The sequence below is a fragment of the Mirounga leonina genome, unplaced genomic scaffold (genome assembly GCF_011800145.1).
Source record: "Mirounga leonina isolate KUSES-001 unplaced genomic scaffold, KU_Mleo_1.0 Mir_53, whole genome shotgun sequence".
Lineage (NCBI taxonomy): Eukaryota > Metazoa > Chordata > Mammalia > Carnivora > Phocidae > Mirounga > Mirounga leonina.
The window spans coordinates 87119319-87139639 of NW_023270807.1; the positions used below are offsets into that span (position 1 = coordinate 87119319).

General features: G+C 40.7%; 1 protein-coding gene across 4 annotated transcripts in view; it reads right to left on the reverse strand.

Moving 5' to 3' along the window:
• Positions 1–8425: 8425 nt before the first annotated feature.
• Positions 8426–20321, reverse strand: part of HBS1L (HBS1 like translational GTPase) — an 86216-nt gene continuing 74320 nt past the window's right edge. For all 4 annotated transcript variants that reach the window (XM_034990718.1, XM_034990721.1, XM_034990719.1 and 1 more), the window contains 4 exons: positions 20121–20229; positions 12945–13045; positions 10170–10314; positions 8426–9086 (listed from right to left, as the gene is read on the reverse strand). In XM_034990718.1, the coding sequence (XP_034846609.1) occupies positions 9075–9086; positions 10170–10314; positions 12945–13045; positions 20121–20229 (367 nt within the window). In that variant the 3' untranslated portion in view covers positions 8426–9074. The remainder of the gene's footprint in view (positions 9087–10169; positions 10315–12944; positions 13046–20120; positions 20230–20321) is intronic.

Here is a 20321-nt window from a genome sequence, read left to right on the forward strand (position 1 = left end):
ATATGGTGACTCTATATCAATATGTAACTTTTGTAGTTAAAATTTAGTCAGATGTGAGATATCGATATTCTAAATTCATTGGTCATTTGGGACATTTGCTGGTTGTGCACGTCCTCAGGCCCTCCCCACTCCCGCCTTCATTGGTATCTCTCTAAGAATCTCCAAAATTCTTGCAGATCGCAGATGCAAAGCAAGAGACTCTCTGTTCCCTGAGCAATGAAGCTTCAGGCCTCTCTGCAAATCTAAAACTGACCTATGATGGCCTGCTGAACAAAGGACCAACCCCCCTGGTCTTTTCTCCTTTGCAACTCAAAGCCTCTGCAGAAACTTTGGCATTAGAACTCATTTTATTTAACAGGTCCAAATTCTTGAGGCTCCTTCTCCCTACCCAGTAAGAAGCAGGGAAGAAGTTTAAAGACGAAAATTTTTTTTTCTCAGCCTAAAATTCTTAACCTTTCCTTTTCCAGGTGACTTTTCTTTTTCCTTTCCCTCGTGTTAGTGATTTGGGGTCATTTGGATGTGCCTTTGTTAAATACCTGGTTACACATAAATAAAAAGATACATACATGGACAAATACAACACTGCACACAGCCAAGGGTCTGTTCCAGAACACAGAAACTATGTGGGTGTTTCAAAGTCTATACAAGGAAATGGTTACAATGGGTTAGAAGGCTGAGAGAGGGGCGGCTCCGGCTGAGGGACCCAGGCAACAGTAACACCTAGTACCAGGGAAGAGAGGCCGCCATGTCTGAGACGGGGCGGGCGCACAGAGGAGCGGTAGCTGTAGATATTCTACAGCAGCTCTGGCGGGCCTGTGGGAATGCTGTTACTGGCAGGGCGGGGAAGGGGTGGGGGGCTGCTGCAGGAGCTATCCGCTGTGGCTGCAGAGATGCTGACAGGGACTGGAGACAGAAGGTAGCATCTCCACCCCCCACCCCCAGGCTCTTCCTAGTGCCTCCCATTGGCAGAAAGCCCGCTGACAAGAGATGTGAGCAATACGGTTTGCAGACCCCAGCCCTGGCCCCACAGAACAAAGTAGCGGGCAGCCTAGAGCAGAGAGACCTGGGGGAAATACCCAGCCCAGACAGACAGACTTTCCCCAGCTTGTGTCCCTGGGTCTCTCACTCTCAGCTTCTAGTGTCTTCTTTGCTCCTTCTGAATCTCCCAGAAGCCCACTCTTATCCCAAGCACCCATGCTCAGAGATAAGCATCACCCTCTCTTTCCCTCACCCACTTCACTGAGATTTCTCTCACCCAAGCTATTGAGAAAGAAAATCTGATTATGTGACAGAAGCAACTGAGACTAATGCGGGTTGATTAATCAGATTTCTTTGTCTTTTTGTATAGTTCATAATAATCCGAAAGATTCCAAGCAGAGGAGTCCCTAAGGGAGAGTTTTTTAAAGAAAGGGACTTTCTAAGGACACCATGGCGGTGGAGTTCTCTGCCACATAATAGCAGAATAGTGTGAGAAACTGGACCCAGTACTTTTTTTTTTTTTAAGGTTTTATTTATTTGAAAGAGAGAAAGACAGCTAGAGAACACAAGCAGGGGGAGTGGGAGAGGGAGAAGCAGGCTTCCCGCTGAGCAGGGAGCCTGTTGCGGGGCTCGATCCGAGGACCCTGGGATCATGACCTGAGCCGAAGGTAGACGCTTAACGACTGAGCCACCCAGGCGCCCCTGGACCTAGTACTTCTAAAAAGTGCTTCATGCTTCTCAAAACTTCCCCACACAGGAATAGGCCCAGCCTCTGAGCTGACATGGGTATTAGTCATAGTTGCATCTTTGTGCCACTTGCCGTTCAAGCTTGACCTGGTCCATTTTGGCGTAATTCAATGGCCCTTCACCTTCCTTCTCCCTCTGTCCTCCCAGGCCTTTTCTGTCCATACTGCAACCACTGACCCCCGCATGCAGGCCAACCACAGATCTGACTCTGGAACCAGAGCTCAGTTGAAGTGGGAGACACTTCCTGAGGACATAGCATCCAGCCTCACTTTGACCTGAGCCCTAACCTGCCTTCACGCCCTTCCCTCAAAACGTGGGACCAGTCATCTTTTGCCTTGTTTCCCTTAAGGAGACATAAAATCCTATATCCAGGCCTCAGAATAGAGACCCTACTCCCTTGTGGTTCCACCTGCCTCACTGTACCTTTGGATGAATTCTCTGGACTGGTTCACCTGCTCTCCAGGGCGTGTTCCGCCGAGCGCTGATCTATTCTTGTCATGCCCCTGGAGTAGCATTCAAGTGTGTTTCCATTAGCAGCAACCACATCTGCCCCCACCACACATACACCCCAGTGGATGGATTAGTGCCAGTCCTGCACAGTGAGAATAGAGGACCCAAGACTGTAAGCTCAACTGACAAAAATTATAAACATGATAAACGGAGCATACTCATATTCTGAAGAACTAATAGTTCTGGAATATTTCGGAAGAGGATAGGGTGTTTTCACCTCATTGACAAAAATTATTCCTTTTGGAAGGGGTAGGCATTCGCTGATTTAGAGAGCTCTCACGTGTTTTTGGAGCTCTGAACTACCCAGGGCGGCTGCAGTACCAGGAAGCACAGGGTGTTTGTCACGTGAGCACCTGCCATATGCCAGAAGCCACAGCCAAACATAGAGGCACTTGATGCCAGGAGAAGTCACCTTCATTCAACTCAGGGAGACAGCGCGCTAAACAAGCCACAGTGTAGTAGCCTGTGGGCACCCCGGGGGTGTGCACTATGCTCAGCAGAAACTCCAGAGAGGGAATGGAGAGCTCCGCCCGAGTTCACTGAAGGAATCAGAGGATGGAACTTGGGAGATGGATAAGGAAGGATGGGAAGGCAGTTACCAGGCAGACAAGAAGTGGGTAATTCCAGGCAGAGAGAATACCTATTCAGGACCCCACCTCCCTTCTGTCTCCACAAGAACCTTGACCAGCAGACTATCTCCTATCTGACCCTTTGTCCTCCACTCTCCTGGTTCTGCAGCCTTTCAATGAGCCCGTCTGTCCACTATAATATCGGATCATGTGACCAGTGTGGAGGAAAGCAGAAGCCTGGCAGTGAAGGCGTGTACCTTCTCCAACAGGAGAACATTGCTCCGACAATCACAAAATTAAACCCAGTTAATGGGGTGCCGAATTGATATTAGAAAGGCCACAAGCTATTTTGCGTCCCCATATATAGGTATGATTTAAATGACCTATTTATGTTGTTTTACACTATTATTTCTACCTATTTAAGTGATTTCTGTGTGAGAAAAAGTTGCTTCTGAGAGCTAGAAGCTGGCCTGGCCCTCATAGGCAGGCCACGGTGTTCTTCTATCAAACATTAACAATTCCTAAGTCTCTGACATCAGACCAGGTCGCGCTCTGTGATCCCGATGAAGTGGGATCCTATAATCACACCTGAACGAAAACCCAAGTACTGTGTAAACCTTAAAAATGATGAAACTACCCCCTCTTGTGGCTAACTTGGGTGACTGCCACCACTCTGCCTTGTTCCATTGCCCCCTACCTCTTAGATAAACGTGGGTCCCCCAGCTGCAGAATTACTCCCTTTCTGACAGCACCCAATCCGGAAGAAACCCTTGCTCACTTGAGCCCTCCTCAAAATTACTTCCCCCTCCACATGCCAAGTCCTTTAACAAGCTCTCCTTACACCTTCTTCCTGAGCACCGAGTCCTCTATGGCGTGTGGTCTCTCTTGCTGCAGCAAGCATCAACAGAAGTATGTGCCCTGGTGGTCTTTGATGACATCCACAAATGATGGGCACCAACATACGCTTGCTGCAGAATATTCTACCACGACTTCCCTAATCTTAAAGGTTTGAACTACTTCCATGATCTGAGCATTTTGTATCCTGCCTCCCCACTTCCTTACCCCTCTCCCACGAGGCCATCTTACCCTCACCTGTGAACAACACACAGCTGAGTAATGAGTTCATGGGTTGCAATCCCTCTTACTTAAAGTTTTATATATTTAGCTCCTGTGTCCCTGTGTCTTTTAAAATTCAGTGCTGCAGGGAAGCCTGGGTGGCTCAGTCAGTGAGTGTCTGCCTTCAGCTCAGGTCATGATCCCAGGGTCCTGGAATCGAGTCCCGCATTGGACTCCTTTCTCAGTGGGAAGTCTGCTTCTCCCTCTGCCTGCCACTCCCCCCACCCCGATAAACAAGTAAATAAAATCTATAAATAATAAAGAAAATAAAATCTAGTTCTGCAGAAGACTGGGGTTCATTTTTTGTTTGAAGATGACTTTTTGGGGAACTTTGTTTTGTTCCCAAGATTTGTTTTAATCTTAGAATATAAAAGCTTTAACAGAAAAAATGTCGTTGTAATCCCTTTGTGATGTTTTGCATAAAAACGTTATACTCTCTTCATGTGCAATCTTGGGGTCTGTTTATCATTTTCATCTATCTGTACTCTAGGAGTGGAGTCCAAGGACAACTTCCAGATCATCAATTCACTGTCTGCAATTAGTATCTATTTTTACAGGCTTCGGTGAGCATTTGGATGTTGCTATTATGATTTGGGTTCCCGTGCCATCTCGTCTAACCTATCCTGGTTCTCTTCTCAACCCAGCCAATCTCCTATATGTCACAGATACCATGTGCAGTTAAAGAAAACTTCTGTTACCTACAACGCACAGGAAAGAAAGGTTTTTGCCTCCACCTGCTCAGAACCCTACGTGTACTTCCGATTTTTCCACAGGCCTGTGACCATGTTTCATAGTCATCTTTAAAAGAATTCTATGTAAGCCCAGTGTCGGCGAGCAAGAATGCATCAAGTTCCCTCGGCCATCTCACAGTCCACATGGGTGCTGCTAGAATCCCTGGCAGCCAGTTGATTTCTTGCCCCGATTCTGAAATGTAAGCACATCTGAATCACGAGGCTCCCAAGGCTTGCCCCAGCTCAGGAGAGACTCCAAAGTGGGGCTGTAGTTTCACAGACAAGAGGACAGACAGAAGCAGTGCTAAAGTTTGCTTCCCTAAGTTTTCTTTTTCCTTCACTATATAAACAGCCCCTGCACATACAGCATTAGAATACAAATAAAAACTTGTCATTTTCGGACAATGCAGGCCATCAGGAAATTAAAATCATTCATGTTGCTACCACCAGCATTAATTTTTTCACTCATTGAACAATCATATGTGCTAGGGACTAATACCGATAATGAAATAATAAACACAAAAGGTCTCTTTCCTCATGGGGCCTATATTTCAGTAGGAGAAAATAGTGAATTGTACAAATAAATGTGAAATTGCAGGCCTGAAAGTGTTCCAGGGAGAGGAAAGGGGTCCTCTGAAAGCACACAGTAACCCATCCTCTGTGACTGCGAGCAGAGCCCAGGGGCTCCCTGGGAAAGTGAGGAAGAACTGGTACATAAGAGCTGAGCCTCACGCTTCACCTGGTATTCCAATTAATCCTTATATGCAGTTATATGCTTCATCTCATCCCCAGGGTTTTCTAAAATCTTGAATAGCTTTGGCATTTTCAAAGAACCAGACTGTAAATTATTCAGCCATTCCACTTCTTCTAAGACCTCTGATATAGAAGGGCTTTCGACAGCTCAAACAAGGGTTACCGTTGGACTCACCTTGCCACTTGGACCCATCCCTCATGTCAGCGGGACACTGCTGGCTTGTGTCAGCTCTGGTCCTACTGCGAAGCTTCTCATTCGTGTGCCTCTTCTTCCTGGAGGCGGGTGGCTTCTTAAGAATGGTTCTCACTGTTGGTGGGATTTTAAATGTTGCTAGTTTGGAGGCCTTTAAAAGCTGCCCTCTTGGGTGATTTTGCCAAAGCAAAACAGGCCTCCCCTCTTCCCCCACTAATTTCTAAATGGGCAGGAGGGAGACTGTGATTTACAGGCTGAATTACTTTGACTCAAGAGAATTTTTTATGGAAGTAAAATTTTACTTGAGCACTAATGGCTCTCCCTCCTCATCTAGACTCTTCTGCGTTGTCCTTAGGGTACATTCTTGCTGGATGCTTTCACATCATTAATTGTCCTTTGTAGTTTATGGTACTGAGAACCCCACCCCCGCTCCCGGCTGGGATGTCAGCCCAATGAAGCTCCCTTCTGTGCCTAAGAACATGGCAAGCTCATGTTGAGGAAGGAAGAAATGTTTTTCCATTAATATATCTCTGTGGATATTTTAGAGGAAAACTAGAAAGTGACGACCCAGTAATTTTTATTGGGTCTTCTTCTGGAAGGGGTTGTGTGTGTGTGTGTGTGTGTGTTTCAGCTGTATAATCTTGATGAACTCCTATAGATCAGGAATGTGCTAGGGACATTCAAATAATTTTGCATTTTAACATCATTTTTTAAAAGCTACTCATATTTTTTTGAAAAATCTTGTTACATTATAAAATAAAAAGATCACAGAGGGGCCCAAATACTGTCATAAATAATGAACATGTGGAAAAAAACACTAACAAGAAAAAACATGGATCTATGTTTTTTAAGCCCAGTTACTCTAGAGGCAACTGAGCAGTAGAGACTTACAAAGACTTGAAATCAGAGAACAGAGCCATTCGTGTGAACAAAGAGTAAAACCACACATAGGAAGAAGAAACACAGTATGGGCAGCAAAGTAACCCCAAATGGACATACTATTATTAGTATGGGTGGAAATTTCAAGGGGAGGATTTCCACCAAAGCCAACCCTGGGCATGCTTGCTGTATGTCTTGTCCCTAACCCCAATCTCCCACTGCCAGCACACCTGTCTCACAGGTGGTCCCCTTAATGTCACCACCCCCTTCAGCAACAACCAGTTGTAAACATAATGTAAATAAAAAGACCGCACCTTATCACAATTTAAGAAGGAAGAAATAAACTCATTTCTACTACTGCTACTACCATTTGTCTTATGCTATATCCTTATTTAAAGTTAATTCTATCATGACCTTGTACACACGGTGGAGGTTTCTTGTTCTTGCCCCCAGCCCTACCAGGTCTCAATCCATTTCCCCTTCCTAAAAACACCCTGAATTTCCTTCCCAGGAATCTCAGCTATGTGCTGTGGGTGATCCACTTCACACTCAACTACAAGGATGCCCCAAGCAAAGAAATTAAACTCAATTATAGTCAATGATAAGATGTTTCTAAAACTTCTCGAAAACACATGTTCTTTAAACCTGCCCTTGACCCTTGATGAAGGCTCTGAAGATCTAGGTGTGGAACTGCAGGGGGTTTTGTACGGAGTCTGAGGGGCGAAACCAACACTGGGGAAGGCAAAGTAGAGATGAGTCTTTGCTCACACTGTGAGCTGCTCAATCTACGCAGAGTCAAAGCAAGTCTACTGCTAGTCTTTCTTTTTTGCTTAAGTCACTTCAAGTTTTGTCAGACTTACCAGTTAAATTCCTGATTAACATAATACATAAATAAAACACTTTCTTACCTTAGCAAGTTTACTCTGAAGTAACAACTACTCAAATACTTCTCAGTAAAGAAATGTATTATAGGGGTGTCTTCCCTTTGTGATCATTCACCAAGCAGCACATTTACACTCTGTGTGTTTTAGCATATGGATGTATATTGTTCCACAGAATAATAAAAGAAATGCTGTTGTATATGGTAAGTCATCAACATACAAATCACACCATTTCCCAACAAAAAAAGCTTATCATACAGTCTATCAGATCAGAGTCCCAGGCTCAGCTGAGCACGAATTCTACTCTAAAGCAACTTGTACTCAGGAGGCAGCTCAACGAGTACCTGTTAACTAAGCACACCTTGGAGTTTGCTGTTGAAACTTCAAAGAAACACATGACTTTTACTCACAGGGGACTTGCAGGCTATAAGGTATGCAAGATGAAGTCATCCCATATGTAACAGGAGGGGTGCCTGACTGGCTCAGTCGGTTAAGCATCCGACTCTTGACTTCGACTCAGGTCATCACCTCAGGCTGATGAGATCGAGCCCTGTGCTGGGCTCCATGCTGGCCATGGAGTCTGCTTAAGATTCTCTCTCCCTCTGCCCTTCCCCTCCTCTAAATAAATAAATAAATAAGAGAATAAGAGAAATAAAATTATGATTAGAAATGGAGGAGATGGGGTCGCCTGGGTGGCTCAGTTGTTAAGTGTCTGCCCTCGGCTCAGGTCATGATGCCAGGGTCCTGGGATCGAGCCCCGCATCGGGCTCCCTGCTCAGCGGGGAGTCTGCTTCTCCCTCTCCCACACCCCTGCTTGTGTTCCTGCTCTCGCTGTCTCTCTCTGTCAAATAAATAAATAAATAATCTTTAAAAAAAAAAAAAATGGAGGAGGTGAAATTTGATCTGCTACTAGGGGGGAAAAAAAAAAACAAAAAAAAAAACAAGAATTCATGTGAAAGAGCCGAGAAACTTAGATGAAACAGATCCCATAAAATCCCCAAGTCATTCTTAGCAATGGTGGTAGAGAATCTCATAAACAGAATCTAAGAAACAAAACACAGTCTGCTGTTATGCTCAAACTAAGGCATTTTATTAGCTGTCTTTACACACCTTAAATAATATCTTGGTTACCAAAAGGACAGTTTCCACTAATTCCAAATTAAGCTTTCAAAGGTTCATTTGTTGGAGGAAGAATATTCTTATGCTCAACACAAAATACTTTTCCTATAACTTTCAGGAAATCTTTTCTTAGTTAACTAAAAAAAAAAAATTGCTCAGGTTAAATATTAACTGCCTCAACAACCCAATTTAGTTATTTTTCCTTAAAATGTGTGCAGTAGAGTTGAACACTGTAAACATTTTGTGGTTTGGCTGGAAGTAGAGTTCATTTCATGATGACTGAATGTCTTCTAATACATATTTCTGATAGTTTCCATAAATCTCAGCAAAGTAAATCCATTCACTAACATTTCAAAGGGAAAGCTGGTTTTTTAAATGAAAGTGTAACATTAGCCTTTCTTTGCCATTTGGCAACTTGAAATTTTTGCAGGAGTGATGATTAATACTTCTTTGCAGCTGATTATATCGTTTTAAGTTTCTCTCTCATTTAAAAAAATAACCAATTGCACATTGTTCCTTTAACTGAACAACTGGATTCTTTAAAAACAGAGGTTAGCTATTTCATTGCATTTGGAAACATGGTAGAAATTCTGACTCATCATTCTTTTATCTGTAAAAGAAAAAAAAGAAAAGGTGCTATAACTTAATCTGTCACATTTTAAGAAAAACAAAAAGGAAAATGGCAGTGATATAATCATTATGTCAAGATGAAACTTTTCTTTTTTCCTGTTACTTTTTCCCTTCCCCAGTCATGCTATTTCTGAGATTTACTACAATCTCTCCATTATTTTCCACAAGAAACTCATCTTATTTCTAGAATGCTCTTTCAGAAAGAATGCCTTGGCAGACTGTGATGTTGATGACAGTGCATTGGGTAACAGTCACTGAATGCCAATTACTGTGCCAAGTGCTTTGTGAGAGCCTTTCACTTCACAGCTATGGGAGGGAGGTTCTACTACCCTGTTTTTACAGGCGAATGAACTGAATGGACTTGTGCTGCTAGGAATCAGTGGGTAGCTGAGCGCCACAGCCTTTTGGCAGGATGCACGCATAACTGAACTTTGATGCAACATAAAGCTCTACATTCAAAGTAGACATCCCATTAAATGAACTGAATAATTTGTATGCAGAAAACAATCATATGAAGTATTCGTTAAAAATATAATATTTCTAAGATTTATATTAATAGTGATTATGTGGAAGAACATTTAAATTACTGAAGTTTGCCTCTGGCTATTTTCGCCAAACTCAACTGCACCTTACATTATACAACAGGTCCCTTTCCGAAACATTAATTGAACTTTCTGAGTGGATCATTTCAAATGCAAGGAGAACCAGTTATTTAAAAAAAAAAAAAGTAAGGCGGGCTCTTCTAGTAAATGGAATCAGCTCCCCCAACTGTTTGACTCTTAAAGACTGTGTTCGCATAATGTGGATTGCTTACTTACACACCTATTTTTCAACGAGCTGACTTTAATTCTGAGAAACATTTTTCATGGAGAGGACAGTTCAGAAGTCTCCCCATGAAAAGTTCTAAAACCAAATATTTTCTTGCCATCATTTAAAAGAAATGTTAATATAAATTTTAAAATCTGTGCTCCCCTTCAGGCATGAGCCCTCAGGAATTCTTCCTGCAGAGCAGTAAAGACAAGACACGTGCACACACAGGCAAAGGCAACGCCCTCCACAGTACCTCCGTGACCACGCCCCCCGCGATCGTGGAGCCCCCGTAGCGCAGCATGAACCTCCCCAGCTCTTTAAAGTCTCTGTACAGCTCCAGAGCCACCGGGCGCTGTGTCTGCAGCTCCACCAAGGCACTCTGGCCTTTAGTCAACAGCCTAGCACACAAAAGGTGGGTGGGGAACAGGGATGGACCATACAGGTGAATAAAGGCAGTAACAGACTGAAAAATAAATACTTCACATTCGATCAACAAATCAACCTTCAAAAACTTAAAAAGAAAAAAAAAAAGTTTTTAAAAATGAAAATATATGCCTTTGTATTTTTCTGGGTTAGCTGAAAGAAATGAGAGGAGTGATTCTGGATAGAAGAAATATTAACTGGTTCATTTTATATATATATATGTATGTATGTATATATGTATTTTTTAAACCAATCTTCCAAATACAACTCTTGAAGGACCTTATAACCTAAAATGTTCAAGGACCCTCCACCAAAGCCTTCCCTTTTTTCCTCATGCAGTTGAGAGGTTCAATTAATAAGGAAAGTAAAGAATTTTCATTTTAAAAGAGGGATACAATGTAAAATGCTAACTGGTGGATTATGTGTTAGAAGTTACCTAGGACAATCTCCTAGTGCCAAAAGACTACTCTAAATTTCTCTCTTTCCCTCCCTTCTCTCTCTCACACACAGGAATAGTGATTCTCTAACAGGGGTTCAGAATAAAATCACGTAAGAGTTTTCCACAATATGATGTTTGTAGGAAATGAAGGTGGGGGGACTGGGGACATGAGCCTGACTGTAAGCAGTTTCATACAAATACATAAAAATCCTTGTGTGTGGGCTCATCTAAACTTACTGAAAGACTAGAACCCAAAAGGGGGCACTCTGAAAAGGTTCTCTAACTTAATTTTGATGTGCTCTAGAAGGACAGAAGATAGCAATTATAGACTCTCCTGAAAAATTAGTTCAGGGACAGACAGGTAAGAATAAGCCAAACAAGTTTCTAAAAGAGTATTCCAAAATTTCCAAATACTGGTTTTGGACAATTTCAGTCCAAAGCCCCATTCCTAAGAAAGGAGAGCATCTAATATATTCATTATTTGCACTTAATTTTGTTTTTAGAAAGCTCGATTCCATTCCACATAAAACAACTGAATCTACAATATACCTGAAGTGGAAATGAAGCAGAGAGACCAAATGGTGTTGGTGCAAAATAAGAGAAAAGCTACAAATAAGGGGCCAGGGAAAATTAACATGAGAATATATTAAAACCTAGTATCACTGAGCAAGGACTTTGTAGCAGAAGCAGGGAGGGGAAAATTCAGGATTAGACATGATGAGTCAATTCTAGATTGAGAATTCTCCGAATCACTTGTGTGGGTCCAATAACCTGGCTCCTGCCAAAAATAATAAATAATGTATGTGAACCAACGGACTAGGTTAAAATCCTGACTGCCCCTTGCTAGCTCCGTGAACCTGAACATGTTATATAACCTCTCTACACCTCAGTTTCCTTATCTGAAAAATGGGGACAAGAGTACATGCTTCATAGGGTTGCTGAGAATATAAATCATGCGAAAGCAGTCTAGGAAATAGTGCTCCTCAAGAAATGTTAGCCATTAGTTACAATTCTCAGAACATGATGCCACACTCATGCCAGAAGCTAAAGACTCAGGTTAAAAATGAAGAACTATCAGTGACTACACTGAAAAATGCACAGAACTGTTGAGTCACTATGCTGCACACCTGAAATTAATAGAACATTGTATGTTAACCACAGTTCAGTCAGTTCTTCAAACTTATCTTAAAAAATAAAAAAAAGAACTATTAAAGAACTATCTTTCAGAGAGAGATTAAGTAGCCCTTTCTTCCTAACTAATGGAGAAACAGGCATGGGTTCAGAGAAGTGTGAAGACCCTCTCTCCTACTCGCAGCCGACCTATTAATCCACTAACCAACTTTGGTCTCTTACACAGGTGCAAATGAAGAGGAACACCCAAAGACTGAAAAAAGGGGATTTTGGGTGGGATTCCCCATAGGGTTGAAGTGAGGAAAACCCCAAAGCTGAAGCAGCCAAGCCAAACTGTGGTCAGCCTTTATTGAAGTAGGGTAAGAAACTTAAGTTTCTCAGGAAGCACTTCCTTCTGAAAAATCCCAACCTTGTCCCAACCAAAGGAAACTGTCCACATCTAAGCCTGGATATTAATGGGAATCAGAGGGAAACAACATGGTGGTGATCACCTCAGCTTAAAGCTCCAAGTGGATTCTGAGCAGAAAGAAAATAATTTCTAGAAGCTACACAGTACTATGTAATTCACTTTCTTCCTGGAGTGTTCTTAGCATAAAGAATGATTCTCATTAAGCGGGTGACAAGATAGTTAAGAGGACCACTCAGCTGGAATTTGGAACTAGTGGCTAGGCATAATTCAAACTCATTCTTTAAAATGTAGAACTGATTTTTTTTAAGTGCCCTTTATTTTTACATCATCAGCATCTAGGGCTTGATATCTATATCTATATCTATATACTTAATTTTTATATACAGTTCACACCCTACTGCCCCCACCCACAACAGAAATTATATCTAGCATTCATACCTAGACAGGAGCTTAAACATGTGTTTTGTGTTCCTTTTAATCTAGTTTTTGAAAAAAAAAAAAAGATTTCTGGCCCAAGTAAAAATAGACTTTACTTATCACAAACAGAAATATTACAAAAATGAATTAATCAGTAAAAAAATCTGCTGAATTGCTTGTATTCACTATTTGTGCATTAAAACACTCACTTTGGCTTCTTCTTTGTGACTTCACCTGTGCTTTTGTTTAAGACACTAATCAGTCGTTTAATAACGGCAGGTTCACTGACAGTCTGGTAGTGTAACAGCACCTAAAACAAAAAATTGTCATGTCAAAAAATACTTCACCGTACATCTGTGGCCTTTTATTCTGACAGTCACATCTCATCACATTTTGACAGCCAGCACTCCCGCCTGGACCTTCCAGGGTCTCCAGCTGCTTCCTCTAAGTCCCACACTCCGATCAGGGTGTTCTCTAATTTACTAAGGGAAAAAGGTCATGGAGCCAGTTCAAGTTTCTCCTCCACCACCTTACTGTGTGAACCTTAGTAGATCATACAACGTTCCTTACAGGACTGTGAAGAGAACTGAACAGGATCAGAGACACTGCCCAGGAGACGAGATGCTCAACAGATGCAAATTACTCCATCATAAAAATGAGGGAAGGTGGATCATGTCATATTCAGCAGTACTTAATGTATTCATTGTTGGATAATGAGAATAAGAGACTATGTGACAGTGTAGACAGGCTTTGAAGCCAGGCCTGACTCTACCCTTTCCAGGTGTATGATTTGGGGCAAGTCCTTGAAAAGCCCTTTACCCCCAACACCTCCAGCCTCAGGTTCCTTACCACTGAGGAAAATCAGATGATGTTATTTTGAAGTGGTGCCTAGCACAAGGTAAATATTCAGTTAATTGATGACCCTGGATATTTGCTATTACTGTTCATGTTTTATGTGTAAGGAAGTTTAATATCAAAAAGACTAAGTAAGGGGTGCCTGGGTGGCTCAGTCGTTAAGCGTCTGCCTTCGGCTCAGGTCATGATCCCAGGGTCCTGGGATCGAGGCCTGCATTGGATTCCCTGCTCGGCGAGGGGCCTGCTTCTCCCTCTCCCACTCCCCCTGCTTGTATACTCTCTCTGTCAAATAAATAAATAAAATCTTAAAAAAAAAAAAGTCTACGTAACTTAATGTGGCCATGGTGACATATTTCAGAGGTGAATTTTATGCTGAGGTCAACTGGAGTCTGAGTCAGACTGGCTATTCTCATGCAAATAATAAGCACCAAGTGTGCAACATGTCTACAGTAGGGTATAGTGGGAAGACCAAATACTAAGGAAGTGGCAAAGCTAAAGTATAACTCGTTTGAAATACCATTTTACGCTCTTTGCTTGAAGAAAAACACTGACACTTCTACTATGAAATTTCCTGGCTGAAACAATTTGCACGTTCAGAAAATAGAAATACCAGGGGGACTTGTGGATGCACAATCCTGGACTCTGTAACTTTCTAAAAACCAAGTCGTTCAATCAGCACTTGGTTAATTCTGTCTACTTGTCTCTCCAGAACAATGCTGCCCCCAGTCCAGGACCATCCTCTCTTATCCGAGTTAAAATGCAGGCTCCTTCCTGATCTCTCTGCCACCACTCTTGTCCCCTCCCACCCATTCTTCCTATGTCTACCCGACTGATTTTCTAAAAGACAGATTTAATGGTATATCCTTGCTTTTTAAAACCACAGAAACTTTAATTCCACTACAAGGCACCAAGACTCTTCTCAACCTGACTGTCACTTACTTCTCCAGCCTCATCTCTCTCCATCCCTCTCGCATTCTCTGCTCCAGACACACAGAGCTTCCACTCCCTACATGAACCAAGTCCGTTCTAACCTTTAGGCTTTTACACATCTTATGCTTCTGGCCAGAACACACCAGCTGCATTTGGCTAATTCTTACTCATCCTACTCTACCTCTCTTAGAGTAAAGCATCACTTCTTACAAGAAGCTTGAACCCCTAGTCTGAGCTAGATCCCTTCCTTTGTGTTCTGTAATCCCACACCATAACATCTCACCTTTATTGTAACTGCTGTTTTAAGTGTCTGTCATCCCATGTAAATATAAACTTTGTAAGACCGGTGCCAGATATTTAATCAGCGCTCAGTAAATACTTGTGAAATAAATAAAAGAATAAAGGAATAAGAACACCTAAAACATATGGAGGAAATCAGTCAAGTGGTGTTCCTTTGTTTTTTTAAGGCACAACTGAACCTCCATTACTCTGCAAAGGCAAATTAGTTTTGGGTTTTTGGGTTTTTTTGGGTTTTGTTTTTTGTTTTTGTTTTATATTGTTTTTTGTTGTTTTTATCAATGGCATTTAACCATTATAAACTGGAAACATTCCAGAAAAATTTAACAACCAACTCCTAGGGGGAAAAAAACCTTCCATAATGCATGGTAAAGTCACATTTGTGCGTCCAAAGGATTCAGGGGTCAAATAGCACCAATGTATAACATAAATGTAGGTCTACATATCTAAGAAACATTTCTTTTGCAACGAATAGGTAAGTAAGCAGAAGTCCCTTACTTGGCTCGAGTGTAACTAAGAAGTAGGTACTGGTCTCCATCCATGGCTTGCCAAATTTGAAAGAATAGAGGCACATGAACCTAGTTAAGTTTCCTACCCTATTTGTGAGCTATGTGTAGGTTCCATCCAATGAAGTGGATGAAGAATGGGTTGTGCCAGTATGGAGTAAGTTTTGTTTTTTATCTCTACACCATCTTACAGGTAGTAGCTCAAAAACAAAAAACAAAAAACCCCTGTGGAACACACGAGTGAAAAAAATCTACATACAAATAAGTGGAAAGTAATTATATATTATCTTAACATTTAATTCATATTATATATAACCAAAGTCACCTATAATTCAAAGCAGTCTACAGCATAACGTAAAAGGAAAAGAAAGTACTCAATTTCAAAGTGGAAAGTAGTGAGTATGAGTCGTGGCTTAATCACTTCTTGTCCAGATAGCCATCACCCCCAAGTCTCCTATTCCTCATCCTTAAGTGCAGACAACACTAACACAAGTGCACAATCTTATCTGCAATTCCAAAATCCTAAGGACTGAAAACCCAAGTTTTTCCTAATTCTGCTATAAACCTATTTAAGTAGTAAAACAGCACTTGAAGTAAGGCAATTTACAGTCCTTATTTTTTTCACTTAGCATTAGTATTAATAAGCTGTGGTACAGAATGATTAGTATGTTTGATTACAGGGTGTTGCCCCACTCTCTGTCAGGGGTTTTACATAACATACATGCATCACATCACCTTTCTTTTATCTGAATATTTCTGCATTCTGAAACACACCAGCTTGAAGAGTTGCAGATAAGGGTTGGGACTCTACTTCATGTGCAGTTGTGAAAATAAAATTATAAACTATAATGAGCTACATAATCTGTTAGGTGGCAAAATAAGCCAAATTATTATTTTCCTTACACCTCCAGGTAACCCTTATTATAAAATTATTAATGCATATACAGTCAATTAGTTTACAACAAGGATGCCAAGACCACTCAATAGAGAAAGGACAGTCTTTACAACAAATGGTGCTGGGAAAACTGGATATCCACATGCAAAAGAATGAAGATGAAGCCTTACTTTACCCATGTACAAAAAATTGACTCAAAATGGATCAAAGACCCAAACAAAAGAACTAAAACTATGAAACTCATAGAAGAAAATAGAGGGGGAAGTGTCCTTGATGTTGAATCTGGCAGTGATGACAGGACCTCATCAAAATTAAAAACTTCTGTACATCAAACAGCACTATTAAACGATCAAGAAGACAACCCACAGAATGAAGAAAATATCTGCAAATCATGTATCCGACAAGGGATTAATACCCAAAATACATAAAGAAGTGAAAAGATGCTCAACATCACTAGCTATTAGGGAAGTGCAAATCAAAAGCACAACGAGATACCATTTCACGCTGAGTTTGCCTATTATAAACAAACAAACAACAAAAATCACCCCCCACCCAACACTAACAAGTGTTGATGAGGAAGTGGAGAAATCAGAACAGCTGTGCAGTGCTGGCAGGAACACAAACTGGTGCAGCTACCGCAGAAAACAGTTTGGTGGTTCCACAAAAAGTTCAACACGGAATGACCATATGATCCAACAATTCCACTCCTAGGTATACACCGGAAAGAATGGAACCTGGGGGCTCAAACAGATACTTGTATGCCAATGTTCAACTGCCCAAAGACGTAAACAAGCCAAATGTCCATCAACAGATGAATGGATAAACAGGTGGCGTATACATACAAAGGAATAGCATTCAACCTTAAAAAGAAATGAAATTCTGATACATGCTACAACACTGATGAACTCTGACAACATTATGCTATGCTAAGTGAAGTAAGTCAGACCCAAAAGGGCAAAATTGTATGATTCCACTTACAGGAGGCACCTGGAATACGCAAACTCAGAGAGAAAACAAAATAGTGGTTACCAGGGGAAAAGGAGAAGGGATAATAGGGAGCTATTGTTTAATGGGTACAGAGCTTCAGTAGGGGATGAGGAAAAAGCTCTGGAGATGGATGGTGTTGATGACCCCACAATGTGAGTGTACTTAATGCCACTGAGCTGGACACTTAAAAATCATTAAAATAGTAAATTTTATGTTACAAAATATTTTACCACAATAAAAAACACATGAATTTAAAGTCTAACCCATTCTTCTATTTTTTTCTTCTTAAATCGAGTTTACCATATAAACCAAGAGACACATATTTCTGTAGTGTTAAGAAATTAGTCCCTTGGAGCGCCTGGGTGGCTCGGTTGTTAAGCGTCTGCCTTTGGCTCCGGTCATGATCCCAGGGTCCTGGGATGGAGCTCCCTGCTCAGTGGGAAGCCTGCTTCTCCCTCTCCCGCTCCCCCTGCCTGTGTTCCCTGTCTCACTGTCTCTCTCTCTCTGTCAAATAAATAAATAAAATCTTAAAAAAAAAAAAAAATTGTCCCTAAATAGTAAATTTTAATTGCTTAGGGAGCCTTTTCTTGGTTTAAAAACAAAACAAAAACTGAAGGTTTCTTCCCACAAGAGGTAGATTAAATGACAAAACACAACTGTTTTTTCTGAAACAAATTTCATCCGGGTATTCGTGAATCAATATATGCAGGTGGAATCGCATAAAAGCAGCACTGACAAACTTTCAATTCATACATATTTTTAAGAAACTACAGTACACAGGAAGACAGTATTACTATTGAAAGTAACTACTGACCTCTTGACCTCTCTGCCTCTCCAATGGCAAAAAAATTATTGCTGCATGAGTAAAAACACGCAGTAACCAACCTCTCCGGCTTCTCCCCATTGGACATACTGCTTTCTAAGAACGAGGGCCATTCATTCATAGCAAATTAGCTGTAGTTTCTTGCTTATCAAACATGAATTCTAGATATTTAAGAATTAAATATTTTCGGGGCGCCTGGGTGGCTCAGATGGTTAAGCGTCTGCCTTCAGCTCAGGTCATGATCCCAGGGTCCTGGATCGAGTCCCGCATCGGGCTCCCTGCTCAGTGGGAAGCCTGCTTCTCCCTCTGCCTCTGCCTCTCTCTCTCTCTCTCTGATTCTCATGAATAAATAAATAAAACATTAAAAAAAAAATTAAATATTTTCAACTATAACCATTTTTTTGGGAGAGAAACTTATACTCCTTTTTTAGCATGTGGGGGAAATGGAAATGGATTATAAAACTATAATACTTCAACAGTATCTTATAATTTTTATCTGATCAAATTTACATAGAAATAATTATAAAGGATTATAATCAAAGCACATGGTTATCTCAAATAAAGGTGTATAAGTATAAAATGAATTTAAATGAGCTAAATAAATTTATTCCCAACCTCTAAAACATTATCACTAACTAAATTAAGTTTAAAGGTCAATTACTATTATTGTCTTATTTTTTATTGCAATAATGCATCAAATGATGAAAACAACCTGTTTGTATTTTCAAAGGCAAGCTATTTAATTCCACTGAGAAACATTTTTTGTCGTGCAAATCTGTACTATATAGGCTGATCAAGAAAAGAAAAGCCTAATGGGGAAAACGTCATCTGTTAAGCGGCAAAAACAAAGTATTAAACTATAAGCAGAGTATGGCCCCCAAACATATGGAAAAAAATTACACATAAGAGAAGGAATTCATGCAATTCACAAGTAGTATGTCTTCTGGCTAAGTAACATTACAGTATAAAATCCCCCCCCTCCCATAAATGTGTATGTTCAAATGATGCTGGGAAATAATAATCTATCAAACTAACCTCACAGCTTGCAGGGTTTGAATGTATTGCTTCAGCCCAATTAAAGTTAATTCTATGGCAAGCATCCCTAGAATATACTCATAAATACCAAACATGCACACGTAAAAAATCACTAAAATGTAAAGTGTAGAGACAGTTATGTATTATGTAATTATATTCTTATCTTTTATTTGTGTGTTTCGAAAGTTTTATATAATAATGTATTACTTTTATGATAGGAAAGCACTATAAATAAGCATATTAAAGCAAGAACAGAAAGACACAATCTGCGATTAGTCAGATACCCTCTAGAACACAATAAAAAAGTATCTACCATTTTCCCTAGATGAGTTTGACTATTACCATTAGTTTGTATCCTATTGATTATTTCTTCTTAATGCCTCTTTGAGAAAAATCCCCAGGCTCAATGACCAAAATAAAAAAATAAAAATGACTTTCAAAGTCTAATGTCATGTTTTTCTGGATTAGAATATTAAGGATTTTTTTTTATTATGTTATGTTAATCACCATACATTACATCATTAGTTTTTGATGTAGTGTTCCATGATTCAGTGTTTGCATAGAACACCCAGTGCTCCATGCAGTACGTGCCCTCTTTAATACCCATCACCAGGCTAACCCATCCCCCCACCTCCCTCCCCTCTAGAACCCTCAGTTTGTTTCTCAGAGTCCACAGTCTCTCATGGTTCGTCTCCCCCTGATTTCACCCTCTTCATTTTTCCCTTCCTACGATCTTCTTTTTATTTTTTTAACATATAATGTATTATTTGTTTCAGAGGTACAGGTCTGTGATTCAACAGTCTTACACAGTTCACAGCGCTCACCATAGCACATACCGTCCCCAGTGTCTGTCACCCAGCCACCCCATCCCTCCCACCCCCACCACTCCAGCAACCCTCAGTTTGTTCCCGGAGATTAAGAATTCCTCGTATCAGTGAGATCAGAATATTAAGATGTTAGTTGAAAATAACTACAGCATTCTCACTTGTAAAGTAAGTTACTACTTTTTAGGATGAAGTTACTTTGAAGTGACAATAACAAACATTTCAAAACTTACAGGAAATCCTTTAGTGATAGGAATTTCAATATTAAAGATGAGGATTCGAGCTCTGAAACGAGTGCAAGCTTTAATGGGTTCTTTGGGGCCACAAAATATGCAGCCAACACTGCAACAAAACAAAACAAAAGAGAGAGAGAGAGAAGGTAGTTGGAGGAAAGATAAACATACATTCAATAGCAGTACCTCCAAAACCGTTTA